The sequence below is a fragment of the Chlamydotis macqueenii genome, chromosome Z (assembly GCF_036417535.1).
Source record: "Chlamydotis macqueenii isolate bChlMac1 chromosome Z, bChlMac1.mat, whole genome shotgun sequence".
Classification (NCBI taxonomy): domain Eukaryota; kingdom Metazoa; phylum Chordata; class Aves; order Otidiformes; family Otididae; genus Chlamydotis; species Chlamydotis macqueenii.
Window position 1 is genome coordinate 14781982 of NC_141593.1, and position 19849 is coordinate 14801830.

Here is a 19849-nt window from a genome sequence, read left to right on the forward strand (position 1 = left end):
TTTCTGCCACTGCTTTCTCTAGCACATAGATACTTGAAAAGTCATTTTAATGCTACAATCATCCATCATTGATGAAGTCTGGCATCTTTGTTTGCAGTGCCGTATGCCAGAGGTATCTTCATCATGGGGATTGCTTCAAAATCACCATGTTACTGTTTCTTTTCTTTCTTTTTATTATTTTTGGTTCTTCTCTGCTTTCTATCATGAGCTTTTTTTCTGGGAATCTTGTGCTTATTCTTCTTCATCCATTTTTTAACTTTTTTAATCCGTGGGCTGACACAGAACTTTCTGCCTCCTATGTAGAGACTGCCAAAGCAAAAAATTGGTTGTCAGTTTTGAAGAAAAAATGTAAATCCCCCAACTCTTTAAAATGATCATACTTATCACTCATCTAAGAAGACCACAAAGTTCGATTTGGTTAATGTTAAATTCTGGTTTATACTATATCTATTCACTTTTGTCTAGCTTCAAATACCTAAAAGTTAGGATCTAAGGTTTACGTGATTACACCTGTCTTCCAAAATCTGAAAAAAAGCTTTACCACTTCAGTTGGTCTGAAAAGAACCATGGTGCAAACCAGTACATTTCTATGGCCAATAAATTATTATTATTATTATTATTATTATTATTATTATTATTATTATTATTATTATTATTGTCATGATCATCATGCAAATGTCTAGAAATAAAAAATGTCCAGGATTTCTTTGAAATTTATCAATTTAACCCAAACAGGTTGATATTGTAACAGACAAAAAAAAATAGAAATAGCTTATGTACAAAAGTAAAACTGATTTAATGAGTTTAGGGAAGATTTGTAGAAGATCAATAGTTGGAAAAAAACAGAAACATCTTAAGGTGCACAAGTCATTCTTCAGTTCCAAAAATAAAGCAAGTGTCAAGTTAGTGCAGGCTGAATAATGACCAGTATTATTACTGAAAAGGAAATGAAGTCTTAGCAATCAGAAGTTTAATCAGCACAAGGAAGGACAGTTCTTAAGTCACACACAATCTTGGTTTTCATTGAATTTGTGTTAGCATTCTAAGATTCTACTTGTTTAAGTGGTGCCTAATAGGTTTTAACTCAGCAGTGCCCCCTTTCACAGTGAAGGACCCAAAATATCTCTTACATTACAGCTTCTAGGTGACACAGGCCATCTGCTTTCTGGGTTTCAAACCTCTCCACTCTTTGGAGAATTCCTTTGGGAATTTCATCTGAAATTTTCGTGCAACAGTTAAAGGCCCCAGGAAACAAAGCTAAAAAGAGAAATAACAATATTAGAAACAACATAGATATCAAGAGGACGTGTCATAGCTTGACTTCATAGAACCAGAGAATGGTTGAGGTTGGAAGGGACCTTTGGAGGTCAGCTAGTCCAGTCCACCTGCTCAAGCAGGGCCACCTGGAGCTCCTTGCCCAGAACCATATCCAGCCACCTTTTGAATATCTCCAGGGACAGAGACAGAACAACATATCGGGGCAATCTGCTCCTGTATTTGACCAACCTCACAGCAAAAAAAAAAGTTTTCCTGTGTTCAGATTGAATTTCATGTGTTTTAATTTGTGCCCATTGCCTCTTGTCCTGTCAGTGGGCACTGCTGCAAAGAGCATGGCTCCCTCTTCTTCTTTCATTCCCATCAAGTATGGGAAAGATGGCTACAACACCTTGATGAGAACCCTTTTGAGCCTTCTCTTCTCCAGGCTGAACAGTCCCAGCTCTCTCAGTCTTCCCTCATATGCAAGGTGCTCCAGTCCCGTCATCATCTTTTGTGGCCCTTTGCTGGACTCTCTCCAGTATGTCCATGTCTCTTGCACTGGGGAGCCCAAAACTAGACCCAGCACTTCAGATATGGCCTCATGAGTGCTGAGTAGAGGGAAAGTACCACCTCCCTTGATCTTAAGACCCACTGCTCCTGACCCCTGGTAATATGATTAGCATAACTAAGGCCATTTTAAGAGGCAAGCAGCCATGCTGTGTGACTGAGTCACATATTTGTTCCTTTCCCTCGTTATCAGGCCCTAAAGGTCCTCTGAACCAAGTGGATGAACCAAGCAAATGTCTTCTTCCCTCCCCTACCAGCCCCTAGCACTGCTGCCTAGCATTATTCCTCCTCAGATGCAGGACTTTGCATTTTCCCTTGTTGAATTTCATGAGATTCCTCTCCACCCATTTCTACAGACTGTTAAGGTCTGTCTGTAAGGCAGCAAAACCATGTGGTGCATCAGCCACTGCTCCCAGTTTTTTTTTAATCTGCAGACTTCCTGAAGACACATTCTGTCTCATCATCCACGTCATTAATGAAGATGTTGAACAGTATTGGTCCCCATGGTGACCCGTGGGGTACGCCACTGGTGACTGGACCTGGTCATTCAGCCAGTTTTCAGTCCATATCACTATTCATTCACCTCACCTGTACTTTGTAGCCTGTCTATGATAATGTTACAGGAGACAGCATCAAAGATTTTACTGAAGTTGTGGTAAACATCTGCTGCTCTCCTCTTGACCACCAAGCTAGTTGTCCCATTGTAGAAGGCTATCAGGTTTGTCAAGCATGATTTCCTCTTCATAAATCCATGCTGCCTACCCCTGATCACCGACTTGTCCTACAGATCTTTGGAAATGCTTTCCAGGAGGATTTTGTCCACCACCTTCCTAGGAATTGAGGTGAGGTTGATCAGCCTATAGTTCCCTGGATCTTCCTTCTTGCCCTTCTTGAAGATAGGAGTCATATTTGCTCTCTTCCAGTCTTCAGAAACCTCTCCTAGTTGCCACGACTGTTGAAAGATAATTGACAGTGGCCCCACAATGACATCAGCCAGCCTCCTCAGCACTGGTGGGTGGTGCATCCCATCTGTCCCTGTGGCCTTGTGTAGCTCCATTTTTTTCAAGTGCTCCCTAATGTGGTCGTCCGTCACTGACACTGGTCCTCCTTGCTCCAGACTTGCCCTCTCGTCTCAGGGACCTAGGATTCTTGAAGGCCAGTTTGAATGGTAAAGAGTGCAGCAAAGAAGGCATTGAGTACCTCAGCCTTATCTGTGTCATTTGTTACCAGTTGCTCTGCCCCATTCAGCAGTGGGTTCACATATTGCCTCCTTTTTCTTTTCCTATTTATGTGGAATCCTTTCTTGTTGCACATCATATCCCTTGCCAGATTCAACTCCAGCTCAGCCTTGGCTTTCATAACGCTATTCCTGCATGATCAGACAGCAACTCTATACTCCACCTGGATCACCTGCCCCTGCTTCCACCCCTTCGTTCCACACTGTTTTTATGTTTGAGTTCAGTTAGGAGCTCTGTGCTCATCCATGCAGGTCTCCTGCCACTTTACTTGGTTTTCTCTTTGTTGGGACAGACTTTTCTAGAGCTTGGAGGAGGTGACCCTTGAATATCAGCCAGCTCTCCTCGACCCCTCTTTTTTTCAGGGTCAAATTCCATGGGATTCTTCTAAGCAGGTCTCTGAAGAGGTTGTAAAACAGCTCTCCTGAAATCCTGGGCTGTGATCTTGCTTTTTGCCCTGCCCCCTTCTCCTAGGATCCGGAACTCCACCGTCTTATGGACCCTGCAGCCAATGCTGCCTCTGACTTTCATGTCCCTGACCAGTTCTTCCTTGTTTGCAAGTATCTGGTCCAGCTGAGTGCTTTTCCTTGATGGTTCCTTGATTACTTGTGCCAGAAGATGTCATCCATGCACTTAAGAAATCTTCTAGCTTGCTTTAGCACTGCTGTATTGTCCTTCCAGCAGACATCAGGGCGGTTAAAGTCCCCCATGAAAACCAGGGCCTGTCAATGTGAAGTTCTTTCCAGCTGTTTGAAGAACAGCTACTTTTTCCTGGTCAGGAAGTCTATATCAGACAGTCACTACAATGTCTCCCATGTTGGTCTGCCCGCTAATCCTGACCCGTAAGCTCTCAGTTGGCTCATCTTCCATCCCCAGGCAGAGCTCCATGTATTCCTGCCACTCTCTTGCATAAAGGGCAACTCCCTCTCCTTGTCTTCCAGCCTGTTCTTCCTAAAAGCCCGTGTCTCTCCACTGCAGCACACCGGTCACGTGAGCCATCCCATCATGTCTCCATGATCCCAGTGAGGTCCTAGCCCTGCACCTGCAGACACCTGCTGTTTGCTGCACGCATTGGTGGAAGGGCACTTCAGAGAGGTCAAGGGTTAGTTACCTTCACAGCTTATGGGATGAGATACCATTCTCTCAGCTTCTCCCACAAGACAGATGGGTTGTTTTGTTGTTTAAAGAACAATTTTCTCCACCTCTCCTTGTGCACACATACGTAAATGCTTGTTACAGTAAAATAAAAATTGTAAAAAATATTTAACTGCCTTATTTGTGGAAGAAGATCACCAACACTAATAACACAGGAAGTGTCAGGAGTATAATTTAAAAGCTCTGCCTTGTGAGGTTGAGTCAGGCCCATTATCTTCTGTCTTTGAAATTATTAATGCTGTTGCTGGGTTTTGTGCTTTCTTTTGCCCCAAGGGCCCCCATGGGTGAACGTGTCTTCTCTAGAGAATGATCTCCTGCAGAATGTTTCCTACTTCCTAATACCATCTTGAAAATAAAAAGTCACTGAACCTTAAAATGCAGATCAAGAGTAAAGATTTTTTAATGACAAATGCTAACATTTTGGTGTTTGATTTTCTTCTACTCTAGCACAGAAATAGATCTTCAAGAAGGGGTTCCCTCCATTAGCTCAAAGACAAGCAAGGCTATGTGGCTGAGGGATTTATCTAGGATGAGAGGCTCTCAGGATTAAACCCATGCTTCAAAGTAAGCACAGTGAAGACTACGTCCCAGTCCATGAACTAATCTGGGAGAAGTGGGGAGAGAGTCTTCTTCCTCTTTGTTTTGATTGAATGTTTTTTTTCCTAGCCTGTAAATCATGCTATTCCATAGGTAATCATTTATCCTTGGAGCACAAGAGTCATAGAGCAAGAGAAAAAAAAAGAAGCATGAGAATCAATTTCAGTTCCTGTAAGCAGGAGATGAGAACTCTGTTTAAAAACTTTCCTGTAAGAAGGAAAGATTGTGTGCTCTGTTCCTCACAAGGGTGCTCGCCGAGTGCTGGAATAACAGAAGATGCCAGCAAAGCTGCAGCAGTGAGCTCGAGCAGCTGGCGATGTAGCAGGCATCGCAGAAGACCTGTCACACTATTTGCTGCAGCTCGCAGGGGGCTTTCATACTGGTGGGGCTGACGACAGAGCCCTGGGGTTCCACCATCAGAAAGGAGGGTGAAAGAAAGCAGCTGTCCCAGCAGGTGCCTCCTCAGCAACCCAGAGAGGTGGACTATAAATAATCATATGGTGCAGAAGGACTAATTGTGTTGAGTGTTACCTGTATTATTTCCCTGTTGTCCTTTGCTTTTCTCTCTTCAACAGCATACTGCTTGTGAAAACAATTAATTGGCGTTTACAAATAGGAATTCAGCTCATTGAGCACTACTAAGTTTATTTTCTTCTGAAGGCTCAACACGGTGTTGGTGACTCTGAAGTATGGATTTTTGTTGTTGCCAGCCAGCTCCTGGCAGGATTTTGCAGGATAAAAACTCAGGGAAGGGTAATTATACCTTGAACTCCATCTGAGGTGGCTGGCTGTGCTTTTTGGAGAAGGCCAGTCCTTTGCTTCTTTGGGGTCTAGTAAACTAAAATACTTGGCAAGGCCAGCACTGCCAGCCTCCCATGGAATGGCTGGATATTACAGCAGCTGTCTGCTGCCAAAGTCTTCCTCACCAGGTTTCTCCGGTGCCTGACTACCATCTCTTGCCCTCATCCCACTTCTCCGACTCAGAAACATCACTTGCTTTGATGGTTAGATCTGAACCATCTGTATTGCACTTCATAGTGCAACACAGTGCACTGTACAGCACTGTGTTAGTCATTTGTACACATCATAACTGACAATTAAGAAAAGAATATTTATTTGTTTTTATAGATTTACAAAGAATAATATACACAAACTCAGATAAGCAATATTCTTGATGCATCCAGGTGGGCTTACGACTATCTCAACTGACAACTCGTGGCAGACTGTCCTTTTCAAGGAACTTAGCCGACAGGAATTGCATCTTATAGAAACTTGTTTATAACTGCATCTTTGGATACTACTTATATAACGACAGTAGCAGTTTTAGAGTGAATTCAGTTACCTGATGCTCAATCAATCTTTGAATTGGAGCATTAAGCCACTCGCATCCGTTTCACACAGCTGTACAAAAAGCTATGCCTCTCAACATGAGAACGTGCAACAGACTGCATGTGAAACTGGTGAAAACACAAAGAAAAAACAGATTGAAATTGTCTATAAAAGGTGAATGAGAGGATGCTTATGTTTTTGCTAAAGAGGCAAAAGCATTTCTTATGAAGACCGAGAGGCTGCTAGTAACTTTTAATTGGAGGTGTGCCTGGGGAAGCTGTCTTGCTTTGGCAGGTCTGTATGGGTGTTTGCCTTGAGGAATTCTGATCTGTATTGGTTTTCTGATGAAAAAGAAGCTGTCACTTTAAATTTTTTTTTTCGTGTTCTGCGTGTGGAAGTACAGCTACCATATGGAAAACAAAAATTAATTATGTTTGAATCACGCTGAATACATGGCATCAGGGTCTTCCTGTCAGACACCATTGAAGTGTCACCAGCAACCTTATGTTGACAGAGGCATGTGTGATAACTGGTACCTTTTCACTGGGGAGTCAGTTTTAAAAGTTATTTCTTTTTGTTTTCCTCTGAGTGTGAAGAACGGTCAGGGCAGTGAGCCAAGAAACTGCTGTATTTCGTCAGAGCCCCAGGAGAGGGGATGCTGCTCTCTGAGCCACCCTGCAGCTCCATTTCCCAGTCCGTTGTTACCATAGCTGCGCTCTGATCCCACAAGTGGGAAGGAATTAGGAAGTAATAAGCAAAGCTGATGATTTCAGCCCAACCCAAAACCACAATTTTTCCGAGATTTCAACAATTAGATCAGGCCTATTAGCAGTCATTGGTCTAAGCAGTGGTTAAGAGGAAAGAACTGTGGTTTTCCACAAAGATGTTGGCATGGCTTTTTGTGCACCATTTATCAGTCAAAGAGATTTTTTTCAGTGCTGCCCATTTCATTTGTCGATATGTCTCAATGGCACAATTAGAAATCCAGAGCTGCTTACCCAAAAATTATTTAGACCTGTTATCTGACACTGAGCCTCTTGAACCGGAAAGCTAAAGGAGCCACTGAAAGGACCAACCAGCTTAGTGGTAGATCTTGAGAAGGGTCCACTCAGAGATTGCTCTGTTGGTATTTCGGCAGGTGGTATTATCTGTTTTGTTACTTCTTTCCTGGGAACTCTCACCAGGGAAAGACCTATTGCTTCTTAAAGCTTCTGTTTCATGTTTTTGAGTGGCATGTAAATACTTCAGTCTTGCAGAAAAGTCCACTGTACCAAGTTAAGCACCCTTACAGAGGGCAAGCAAGATATTAACTGGAAAAATACCTTCCCTCACTCCACTGTCTCTCTAAAGGATCCCTAAAAAGGACCTCTTTTTAGGATGCATGTGACTTGTGGAATACAATGGTACTGTACTTTTCATTATACTGGATTTATTTAACATGCTATGCATAGCTTTAGCATTTTCAAAAGTGGAGTGAAAAGAAAGCTTTGCCTTTCTAGCACATTTGAATAAAACCCACTTGATTCTTTTCTTAAAAAAAAAACAGTGAAACAACATCCCTGAAATACTGAATTATTTTAAAACAGTGCTTGCAGTTCAAGGAATGTAGCACAATAATGGAATTTCAACTTCCTACAGTGGTTTGTTTCCTTGGAAGTCTGTCAAATCTTGGTGGCAGAGTAGTGAGTCACATTCTTAGGGCTGAAAAGATCAAAAGCAGTTGGCAATTAGAGATTCTGGAGATTACTGTTTTCACCTGCATTCAGCTAGACCTGTTAGAAGCTCTTTAAGTAAAATCTTGCTTCTAAATGGAAAAGAGTCTGTGAGACTCAGTGAGTTTGAATTGATAGGATTGCCGTGGAGTGCTAGAGAGTGAAGCACAGCAAAACCAATGGCTCTGATGGAACAAGACCTCCATGAGTACTGTTCATTATATCTGTCTTTACATGTCTGTTAGCAGTGTCAAGTCTCTTTGACTGACAAAAGTTTCTTTTTCCGTTTCCTATCTGTGACCTGGCCAAACTCAGTCCATAGAAACTTTTCTCATCCTTCCTGCTTTGTTTTTTTCATCATAATTCTCAAACTTGAGACATGTTAAGCAGCAGAGGAAGGCCATGTCGCCTAGGGTTCAGCCGAATAATATTATAAGCAATTATTGCTGCTTGCTCAGTTCCCAGGGCAATAAAAACTTGGCGACACACACACAGTTAAATATTTCCCTCCTTCTTCACTTTTGAACTAGTATTCTTAGATTTACGTACCCATGTAGGGATACCGTAAATCCTGATGGAGAACCCTCCTATGGCATACAGTGGCAACAGACAGTGGCTGTTCTGCTGCTCTGTGGCTGCAGTTTTTAGGCAGCTAGGACTGAGGTAGGACAGACCACTGTCAAGGAGAAACGCAGCAGTCATTGCTTCAGCCAGGCTCTTCTGTAGAAAATATAACATGGCAGGGCAGGTCTTTGCCTCATGAAGCAGGGCCAGATGGAGAAAAAAGAGAAGATGAAGCTGCATGGAAATAAAGGGTGAGTGATGGAGCCATTGTGTTCCCCACCCCGTGCTTGCTCTTGCTCTTGGTTTCATTTTGGCCTTGTTGGACTAAACACGATAGGAAAAGCTGGGCTCTATGTGAGAACAGTGGGAAAGGCATTTTTGATCTCTGTCTCCATTACTCTCTGTTCCAGACCCAACCCAGTTGCTTTAGGCAGGCCCTGCGCAGCTCTTCTCCTGACAGGTTTCACTCCAGCAGTCTGTCTTTTGGGCTTTGGTGGTCCCTCCTGGATCCTGCTGGTGGCACGGAGGAGCCTGATGGTGCTGCTGGCAAAGTGCCCCACTGACCTTCCTGAACTGGACGTGACCCATGGACTGCTGAGTGAAAGGCCATGCTGGAGACTTTCTTCTGTGTAACCAAAAAAACGGAAAGGTAGTTCTTGCACTTATTACGGGAGCCCAGGAAAGATGCATAAAGCCATTAAGCAGCACAGGTTCCCCCAGCATACTGTGTGGTCTGAGGGACAGCTTCCTTTGCATAGTAAGATCCAAAAACCTGAAGCACTTTCTGTATCCACACTGAAATGTGAGACCTGCTGCTAATGCTCCTCAAGTTCACCGTGAACTGATGCAGCTCTGCACCGATTGCACAACTTTGGCACACCTGGGGCTATTGGCAGCAGCCATTAGCGTTTCCTAATGGAATGCTTTTGTGGTTTCAAAGCAGGCTTTGTACATCTGGGGAAAAAAAACCCTTTGCATTGATTGATCAGATTAATATCTTGCTTAGTCAGAACATGATAGATACGGAAATGTTCTGGTGTCAATACAGCCATTTCCGTAGTTAAGTTTCAGCTCTTAATCCAGTGGTGTTTACTTATGCGGGCAGAATCCAGGTCCTGTCCTTGGAAGGAAAATTACTATCACATCACCTGCACTTTATAGTAACTATTGTGAGGCAGCTCATTTAGTACTCATCTGCTCATGAAGCTGCCAGGAAAATGTTCCTCTCATCTAAAACAAACTCGAGGCTAATTTAAGAGTTCCTTATCTCAAAGCAGGTCTTTTCAGCTTAACCTAAAGCAAGTCAATAACTATTTCGTAATGCAGAAGGCTCTGATCCTGGTTGGCAGGTGAGCAAAGCAGGATGCTAGAATCCTTGGCAAATGTAGCATAGCTGTACTCTTTAAAAACAAGGAGGTTCCTTAATAGCTGGAGGTGAGAAGGTAACTCAAATGCTGAGAAATACTCTCATGCATCCTACTGTTTTGACTGCATGGTAACACATACAGTTAAAGCATAATTCTGAGAAAGAGATAAAGAAAAGATAGAAGGGATTCTATGCTGTACCTCCTGAAGTTATGGAAATAACTTTAAATAAGGTATAAATAATAATATATACATATAAAAATCATACTATATAGTTTTGTGGCCAAAAATGGATACAAATGAAGTTACACAGTGATGCTTTTCCTGTTCTGCTCTGAGAACTGCTGTTAATATGGACATTGTCAAGGCTGGAAGGCTGACTGGAGGTCATATCTCAAATAGGTCATGATTTTCAAATGGTTCTCTGTCCATCAAATCGCTATCAGTTTGCAAGCTGTCTGTCCCCATACAACATTCTTGGTGCTCTGGACTACAGGGCATCAAGGAAACGCAGGCTGAAAATTGTCAAAACAACGTGTAATATTAATGTGGTCAAACACACACCAGTACCCAATACCTTATCAGATGGTGAAATTTCTGCTATTCTTAGCAAAACCAAACCACATAATCTCTTGTACATTAAGATACAAAAAGAAACTGTCATGTGAACATATATCTGTTTTTTGGTTTTTTTTTTTTTTCTGTAAAGCCATGCAATTTGATAAGAGGGAACCCACACTGCACAGATCACCCTCACTCTAACCAGACCAGGATTGCTGGAATAACTTGACTAGGATAATTCCAGCTAACTCCTTCGGAAAGACCCGGATGGTCTTATTTAGTTGTTATTCCTACCCTGTAGCATTCAAGTCTTGTTTTGGATGCTTTTACTGTATAGGAATTAGCAAATTTCTCTCTTCATATCTTCAAGATGAAATAGATGTATGAGCTTCTCAAAGAGAACTTCTGTCTTCTCAATCTGAAATTCAAACCAACCACCTTTGAAATAAGTTCTCTTGTCCAACCTGCTGCGTACTCTGTCACGCAGTGCTGCCCACCTCACTGCAGGTGTGACAGCATCTGGCACCCTGGCACTGAGATGGGATGATGGAAGTCTACCAAGGTTTTTTTAAAGTAAAGTTGGAAAACCTCCTTTTGAATCCTATTACAGGGGGAAAAAAACCAAAGTCTCCATCACAGTCTACAAAGTAATCTTGAACTCATTTTCTGGCACTGCCTGGCAGGGCCGCATTCCTGCCTGCAGCTGGGTGTAATGTTGGCCACCAGATGGCTTAACCGGCCTCTGCCAACAGCTGCCAATTCACATCCACAAGCAAAGGAAACTTCCGCAAATTTGCATGTACCAGCCCAAATCTTACTTGTGTACCTGTACTGTGACCCTGAAACACATGGATGCGTTATGACCAGCCTAAGAAGCCTAATCCTCATTAGGGTTATCCCTAAATCTAGTTCAGATCAGGGTAGGGTGTGCCTGTACCCAGAGAGTCACATTCAGCTCTGCTCGTTTTTATTGTGGGTTCTGGCGTTTAAATATTGCTGCTAAGTGCAGAGCATGTTTGCATGAGGAAAGTTAGGTGGTAAAGATATTTTCCCTGTGCCAGATGGTTCAGTATAAAAGACTGCACTCTAAGAGAATCTTTACTTTGACCTGTGCATATACCTGCCAGTCCTATTGTGCAAGACCTTGCTGACTGGCCAGATCATAAATCTAATAGAAGAGCGCATGCAGAGCCTTCCCGTGCCAGCAGGTGCAGTGGCCATTTTAACAGGATAAAATTTTAAGGCAGATTTTGTCCAAGCGTTGCCTAAGTCCTCAAGGAACTCCACAGTTCCTACTCCTACTGAAGCCCATGGAGCTTGAGACAGGAACATCTCTAAGGCTGAAGTGCTCCAGAAAATGTGAGTTACCTTCTCCATGAACACAGCTTATTTTACAGTAGAAAATTACAAAGAAAAACTAAGAATTCAAGCACTGGCTAATCTGGTTTGAAATTTTTTACATGTTGATGAAAATGCAAGAAGACAAAAGCGTTTTTAGATCTCCCGAATCTTTGAGACATGCTGCACTGAACACAGAGCAAAGCTGCATGCAAAACTGCTTTTCTGCTGAGAGGAATCAATTATGTGAAGTTTGTTATTAAAAGGTTTTTTTATATCTTTGCCATCCATTTAACTTTAAAGGAAAAAGACCAAGTGATTTTCTAAACATATTCCCTCTCGAGAAGCTTAGAAAGGAGGAAATTGCAGCTGAACTAGAGAGATACCTTTAAACAAATAGTGACATTTTGTTAGGTGTTCCCTCAGGAAATCACTGCTTTAAAGGTCTTAAACCTTCAGCAGTTAAAATCTCTCAGCTATGATGTTCTTGATAATGTTTGCTATGACAAATAACCCGCTCAGCTTTTCCTTGCTTAAGCCATTTTACAGAATCATAAAGTGCCCACACCTGTGTGAAAACTTCAAGGAAATGCTCAGGTGAAGCCCTGACTCCACTGAAACAAATGCCAATTGTTCTGTGCAGTTTAAGACAGCCAGGTTTCACTTTTAAAATCTTCCCAGACTACAGCACAGACCTTTAAGCTATCATCTCTGGTCCCAAACAGAGCAGCAAGGGCTCGAGCAGACACAATTCCAGGTAGACGCACTTCAGGTCTTTTTTCTTTTACTTTTAGGAGATTAAAGTATGGAAGTAGATAAAGTACAATTTTACTTACTCTCAGACGTCTGACTAACCGTGACTGCTAGAATAGCCAGAACAGTGACCAAGTGCACATCCATTCCTCCGAGGAGCCGTGGGAGCACAGCCAGGAGCGGGCGGTGAGCTGCAGGAACTAACACCTGACCCTACCTCCTGGCTGCTGGGGATGACCGTGACTCAAAGCCCCACCCTGAGCAGCAGCTCGACGTCGGCTCCGTCCTGTGTGGAACCATGGACTTCAGCAGGATGCCTCTTCTACCTGGAGAGATGTGGTGAAGTGTTTTGCCAGATGGGAAAATAGGTTATTGTTCACTTAGGACCCCAAGATCGTACTGCCGGATCCTCCCAGCCCTCTGGTGAGGCTCTTCAACAACACTGGTGAGGCTCTTCAACAACAGAAGTGCCAAGGGTAGAAAATATTTGCAGGATTAAGGCAGAAGGAAAAAAAATCCACTGCTATTAGGTATCATCTGTGTGAAAGCTAAACATGCAATGTCATGGGCCAAACCTGCTGTAGTACAAACAGGCACCACCTCAAGAAGACCCTAGCCTTGCACTACCTTTGCGTTTGACCTATGTGTTTTCAGCCCGTAAAGACCCTGAGCAAGGGCCATGTTATTTAGCACACCTTACTCCCCTACTCCCTTTTTGCCCACTGGTAATGCAGCAGCCGTGTTTTTTATGAAAGAGGCTCTGCAATGTTTTTGGTGAAAGACAGCTGGAGAGAAACTGCAGCTGGTGTATCTCCCTCAATTTTTTTCCTGATTCTTGCTTTCGCAGCCCATTTTAATAATTTCCTATGATATCAGAGGAACACTCAATCTGAACAAACATATGGCTTTCAGTGGGGAAAAAAACCCAAAAGATGTGTCTTTGGAGGCTGATAATTTCTGTAACATTTCTGTGAATGGCATCAGAAAAGTCATCCCTAAGGCATCAGAAAAGGACATCCCTAAACTGTTAGACCAAGCTTACCTTTGCTCTGTCTCATTACAGTCATTCGTACCATTTCTAAATTTCCAGAACACAAGATAGAAGAAATTGCCAACCTCAGGGACTTTAGCCTACACTTACACTATCCCAACACCAGTGTTGCAATTCACTCTAATAATAAATTAATATACTGCAATCAAACTTTCTGGCTATCACAGTTTTACTTCACAGCTCTTGGTTTCTGCTTGACCCTGTTATCTACCAGGATAAGAGAATGGGGCAACTACAGAGTACTAGACTCTTGACTGGAAGTCTCCTGTTAGGAGAAAGAGTAGTAGATAATGATGTGTGCCGTTTAACGTGTGATTTCAGGGAAGTCATTTGTGTTGAAGGCAACAAGCTGATTCATTGTCACCATTTAACTGCAGTGAAAAAATCTGTGTTATAAATGCTAAACCACCATGGCCAAAGCTAAGACAGCTCACAACACCTTCATTAACATGAACTTAGATAAGGACAAGACTATTCGCAGCATTCACGGCCTTCAAAGTAGCACAATGAGGAACAAGCTAGATTAAAAGAAATACAGTGAGACAGGTGTTACTGGACTAACATGTCAAAGAAATGGCTTCAGTCAGTATTAATGTGATTTTGTGTTCCAGTGTCTGCTTGGCACTGCAAAGTGGAGTGCTTAGTGTCCGTGTGGATAAATAACTAGTTTGTTCTGACAGATGCTTCGCATGGGATCACCAGATGGCCTGATACCAAGTGTCTCACCTCAGCAGGAAGATGGGGTATGGGGAGCTGTAGCAGTGATGGGGATGGGAGGAGGAAACAAAGCACTCTGTGTTTTTTAGGACTGGTTCCTGCAGTGACAAGTCCAAAGTGTTCCCAGGTGTTCCTCGGACACACACATGCTGTGTTCTCAAAAATGCAGAGTAAATATGGATATCTGCAGGTATTAATTTCTCTGCTGCTGACAATAAACTACGTCTTGCTGAATAAAACTTACTTCTCCAGTCACATTAGTCAGTTTGAGCTCAAGCTTTACATCTTATGTTCCCTCAGAGTTCACAGTGTCATTTATAGGTCCAAAATAAAGTAAGTGCTTATTTACTTCAGTAGGAAAGCACAGCAAGGAAACTATGATTATGTCAGACCCGGAAGACACTTTCCACTTTATATGGGTTATATAATTTGTCAACAATTTAGAATGCTAAACCTATTAGAACATGACAAAATGTAAACTGGAAAAACAATTCTGTTTTATGACACTGAGAAATTAAAAATAAAAATAAAGCCAGGGAACAATAGCAAATACTGTGCTATGGCTCCACAGAAATGTGCAGGCTGCCATCCAGCTGATGAAGGAAGAACCAGTTAGCCAGAAATTCTTTTCCAAGAATTGCACTGACATAACTGACATTGGCATTAGTTACAAGTACAGCTAAAGGAAAGTGAAGAGTTTTATTGACATATTGGCTTGGATTGCATTCAAAGCTCAACGGAAAGTGCAAACCTGCAGGCAGAAAGTGTTGCAAGTGAGAAGGCAGTCGTTCTTCTATCCTGAGAAACAGAGCAAATCCTTGTTTTAATCCTTTTTGAACTTCTACCTTGTATTTATGAATGTAGGACTGCTGCAAAGGCTAAAACTGACAACTCTTTTAATCTGAGCCTTTAAGTTTCAAGCAGAGATTAATGATTGTAACTTCTTGTATGGTAATATGAATTGTAGTAGAATGCCTTCAGTTATATATACCTTTCTCCAGTTACTCAAGCAGAGGTAGGAGTAAGCTGCTCTTCTTTAACCCGCTTCTTGCCCTCAGACACTCCTCTGTTGCAACAAGAGTGCTGATTACTGAACAGGACTAAAACCACCGACTCAGTTTGTTAAAGCAGGATTATTACTATTAAAACAACTTTAGATGATTGCTGTCTCCAGCAAGACTTAATTTGATGAAGGCTTCTGACATACTGATAGATGCAATAGGTTTATCTCTTACTTGAGTACTTCCTCTATAAATTACAGTAAGAATCAACTCACAATAATAATTCCTTTTTCCTTAGACTGGCTTAAATCATGAATGGACAGAGGACACAATTTACAATTTTACTTTGGACTTCCTAGAAATGTCTCCAATTGTTTGTGTGGGTATCAAAATCCCAAACTGTGACCTCTTCACATGTCCCCTATTCTAAACTGCATCAGCTGGCCCTGTGCCTACCATAAACCCCCAGACTATAAAATTCTCTGCATAACTCTCATTCAGCCTTCTGCATACCAGAAATTTATCTGTGGCTAGTTTCCTTTTGGGGGAGAGGGGAGGGAGGAGAAGGGAGAGTCCGGAATTAAAATTCGAGCTGTGAACATTGAAAATGGTTAATGGGCTTGCTAAGAAGCAAGCCAGCCAGACTTAGCCCTCTGCCTGAGAGGGAGGACATGGATACACCAACTTCTCAGGAATGCTCCTGTGACCTGTAGCTAGGGCGTCAGGGGTGTATATTTTGTATATTTTACATTCAGCACTACATCTTGTTGATACATGAAACACAGAAGAAACTTGAGGAGGGACTGGAGCACCCACTTCCTTCCCATCAGGTGAAGGTCCCCACAAACAGATAACGCTGTCACGCTCCTGCCGTGCTCAGCCTCCTCAGGGCTCTTGCACTCTCTGCTGCACCGAGTTGCAGCCCTTGCAGGTGGAGCTGAAAGGCTTGTCCCAGCCTGTGCTGCTGCCTGGCACTCAGGGCATGGACCTCCTATTCCCTGACCATTAAATTGTGATAGAATAGGATGGAAGTTGAGTTCTTTGGAAGGATGCAGGTTTTAGCCCTGAAGAAGAGGTGTTGGGCTTTACACACCAAGAAGACAAAGGTGCCAGCTCTGGCTGCAGTGCCAAAATTGCAGAGAAATACCTAGTATTTTCTATGGGCCATTTCAATAAAATTTTCATTACAGGAATTTTGAATTCCATCTGAAGCAGCTGACTCCACAGACACAAACATACATACTACCAGGCATTTTACCTGAGGGTGCCTTTACTGGATTTTAGCTCTTACTGTGGTAGCAGCTATCATCAGCAACGGAAACAGCGCAGAGAAAGCCCTTGGCACCTGTACACAGCAAAAGGGATCGTTTCTCACAGGGCAGCAGTTTGGAGGCCAAACCACAGGAGGAGGAGAGGATGCTGCAGCACAAGTGCTAACAGAGATGAGAAGCTGACTGGCATTCAAAAGACAAGTGAAAATCTCTCTGAAGTGAGAACTAAGAGGAAAATTTAGGCTGATAAAGTTCTGTGACTCTGTTCCTCTGAATGCAAGAAACAGGGACTGCAGGGATGAAAATGCTGCAGCCTAGAGAATGAGACAGACACCCAGAAATCCATTACTGGAGAAGCAAGGAATACCATTTGATAGAAAGCTGTGTTAGCATCGTGTTGTGGATGTTGAACCGTTCTGGGAGGTGATCCCTGAGCAGAGCCCCAGGATTCACCTCAAGAACTTTCTTCAGGACTGCCAAGGAGTACATAATTGCTGGTGAACTGGAAAGCTTGGCCTCCAATGGCATATTTGAGGTAGCCAAATTATAACCCTTTCCATATCTCCAATATGACGTTTAAAAGTTGAGACACTATTATGTGGCTTTAGAAAAAGGACCAAATTAATTGAGGAGGTGAGCAAAAGTAGAAATTGAAGACCCTTCCCTTTTCAGTCTCTATTTTTAAAAAGTCAATCATAATAGAGGAGGACAACAAGACGTGTGCTCAAAGGATCTGCAGGTGCTGAAGAGAAACAATGGCAGATGGTTTCCATGGTTGGCAGGCTCAGGAGAAAAACTGACACTGAGACACACAAGCAGGAAATAAGTACATTGGGATTTGTGTTTCTTAATAGAACAAAGATCAGTAGTTCTGCATGCTTCCTTTTTGAATGAGGAAATCAGTCTGTTATTTTGATTCCAAAAGGCAAAAAGCAAATGGAGGATGGACAGAAGGTCTACTCACAAATATTATCATCAGTGAAACCTCATGCCCTACAGAGGCAATATCTGACCACAGATCAGTGGTCTGGTTTAGCGTGATGCTTTGTTTCTAATTTGCTTCTCCTGAGTCCTAAAAAGCTTGGAGCTGGCTTTCAGGACACATGTATTCTAAGCATCTATTCTCATCTCACTGTCTTTTAAAAACCAATATTGGATGGATAGGGAGATCCAAAAAAAGTAACAAATGTTCAATGGAAACTCACTAAGTTTTCAAAAAAAAGGTTGGTGCCCTTTTCTACCAACATAAAAAAACACACAAATGTTCTGGTCTTACACTTTGGCTGCAAACATGTTTATGGTCACAAGAGACTTAACGCAGGGACAAGCGCAAACACAACCGCTGCACGAGGTTATGCTAACACAAGGCTGTGTGGAGTACATGCGGCACATTGCATCAAAGCATGAGGCACGAGGATCAACAGCCTTGCACCAGTTTTACAGGGAACAAACGTGATTCTCCCACTTTCATGACCCAAATGCATTGACTGTTAGAGTGGCTTGTGAAGTCATTATTAACCGTGAACTATGATCTCTTGCAGCCCTTGTTTATACCAGGAAATTAAATCTCTTATATCTCATCATGCCTACGTTACATTTTCATTACTTAGCTCCTGAGATTTTGTTACAAGTTGACATGATCTCACATCTGCCAGATAACAGGCAGTCCCCTCACAGCTCTGAGGCTGTGATGTACACTTTAGCCTCACATAGTATACTCAGTTGTCCATTCAGAGAATTGAATTCACTCCTTATGCCCAACATAGGTGTGGAAGCTGGGGAAGAGGAAAAAGAGCTTCAAGACTTCCTTTATACCTCTCATAGCCTGGGCTAAGAAATGAGAGGGTGGCTGTAATGAAGGATCTTTCCTTTCTGAATGGGCCCCCTCGCCCACTGACTGCAAGAGTGGTGTGTTTTCACCTCAGGTACTTGCATAAATTTCCTCTCAATGCCCATCGTGTTTCAGGAGCTGCCAGGTAGCTTCGCAGAAGTGGGGAAACTCACAGTGTGAGGAGCGTTCATCCAAATCAGCTTCTTCTTACTACCTTTTTCCCAGAATGGGACAAAAGAATTTACAGTATACAACTCTGTCATGTGTTATGATGAAACACGGTAGGCAGGACTGCAGCTGGGTTAATTTTTACTGCCTCATTTGTAGAAAATCCGATATGCCCTGCTTTTGAAAAAGGCCAAACTTGACCAACAATGGGAGACATACACAGTGAATTTCTGAACAGTAAAATGATGCATACCTTGGATATAGATCCTTCACACCCTCCTCCATTATGTCACTGTCTGTGGAAAATCTGCTTAACAATTTTTTAAAAAAGAATTAAAAAAGAATAAAGTGTGTGGGGCTATTCTTGCCAGCTCTCTTTATGGAATATCAGATGCCTGAGTTTCAAAAGTCCAAGGGGTATGGGAAATGCCAACATTTTGAAAAAGGAAGTACTAATTTGCATTTATTAGTTCTAACTGTTATAGTCTGCTACTTGAAACTAAACAAGATCAGAATAACTTCCTCTATTTTCATATTTTTATAGTTAAACGTTATCTGCATGATATAAACCAGATTATTATATTGTAAGACTACTTGGGCAGGGACTGTCTTACTGTTACACAACAGCTAACATAAGGAGTGACTGAAACCTTCCTGCACTACCCAGAACAAATAAATTATTAATAAGAATGTTTTTAATAATATGCCTGCTTCTGGAGCTCTCACTCACTAACGCTAGGAAGGGCTCTGGTTGCTGGAATTGGTCTGCTCTTTTGAATCCCACTTAAAGTAATGTGATCACCAAATATTCCTCATTTGCCATAAAGGTTACACTATGAAACCTGCGCAGTGAACCAAGCTCATCTCTCAGCTAACAGAGAGGGGCTGCACAGATCTAACAGGGTAAAATTTGATCCAGGAAAACACACAGGAACAGATTTGCACTCAAATCTCTTTTAGGTTATGTTAACCCCTTGAAGTTGGGCAAGTATTTCCTTTTGTTTCGTCTTACCTACATTCAGGTACCACTGACTGCATGTTGCCAGTCAAAGATGGGCCACTCTGCCTTGTCCACTCCCTCAGGGATCCAGTCTTTGGGTTGCAATAGAAAGCAAACAGGAATAAGAGACAAATCTTTACAGTACGTGCTGACTGTCCTTCCCAGCTGGGGTTCTGTGCCCTCCAGAGGACATTATGCACACTCTCTTTCACTGTTTTGTTTGGTTTGTTTTTTTTTTTTTTTTTTCCCAAATTTCCCAATGGTTTCCAGTCCATCAAACACTTGGATGGAAGAAGAGTCCTGCACATTCATATTTATTGCCTAACTTGGGGCAGGGAGGTGATTTACTCTGGCAAGTGAATCTGGTATCATAGTTC

General features: G+C 42.4%; 1 protein-coding gene across 1 annotated transcript; it reads right to left on the reverse strand.

Moving 5' to 3' along the window:
- Positions 1-149: 149 nt before the first annotated feature.
- CCL28 (C-C motif chemokine ligand 28) lies at positions 150-12580 on the reverse strand. Its single transcript, XM_086770560.1, has 3 exons — positions 12517-12580; positions 1131-1257; positions 150-306 (listed from the first exon to the last, which is right to left on the reverse strand). Exons 1-3 carry the CDS (start codon positions 12578-12580, stop codon positions 150-152), a joined length of 348 nt encoding a protein of 115 aa, XP_086626686.1.
- Positions 12581-19849: the final 7269 nt, after the last annotated feature.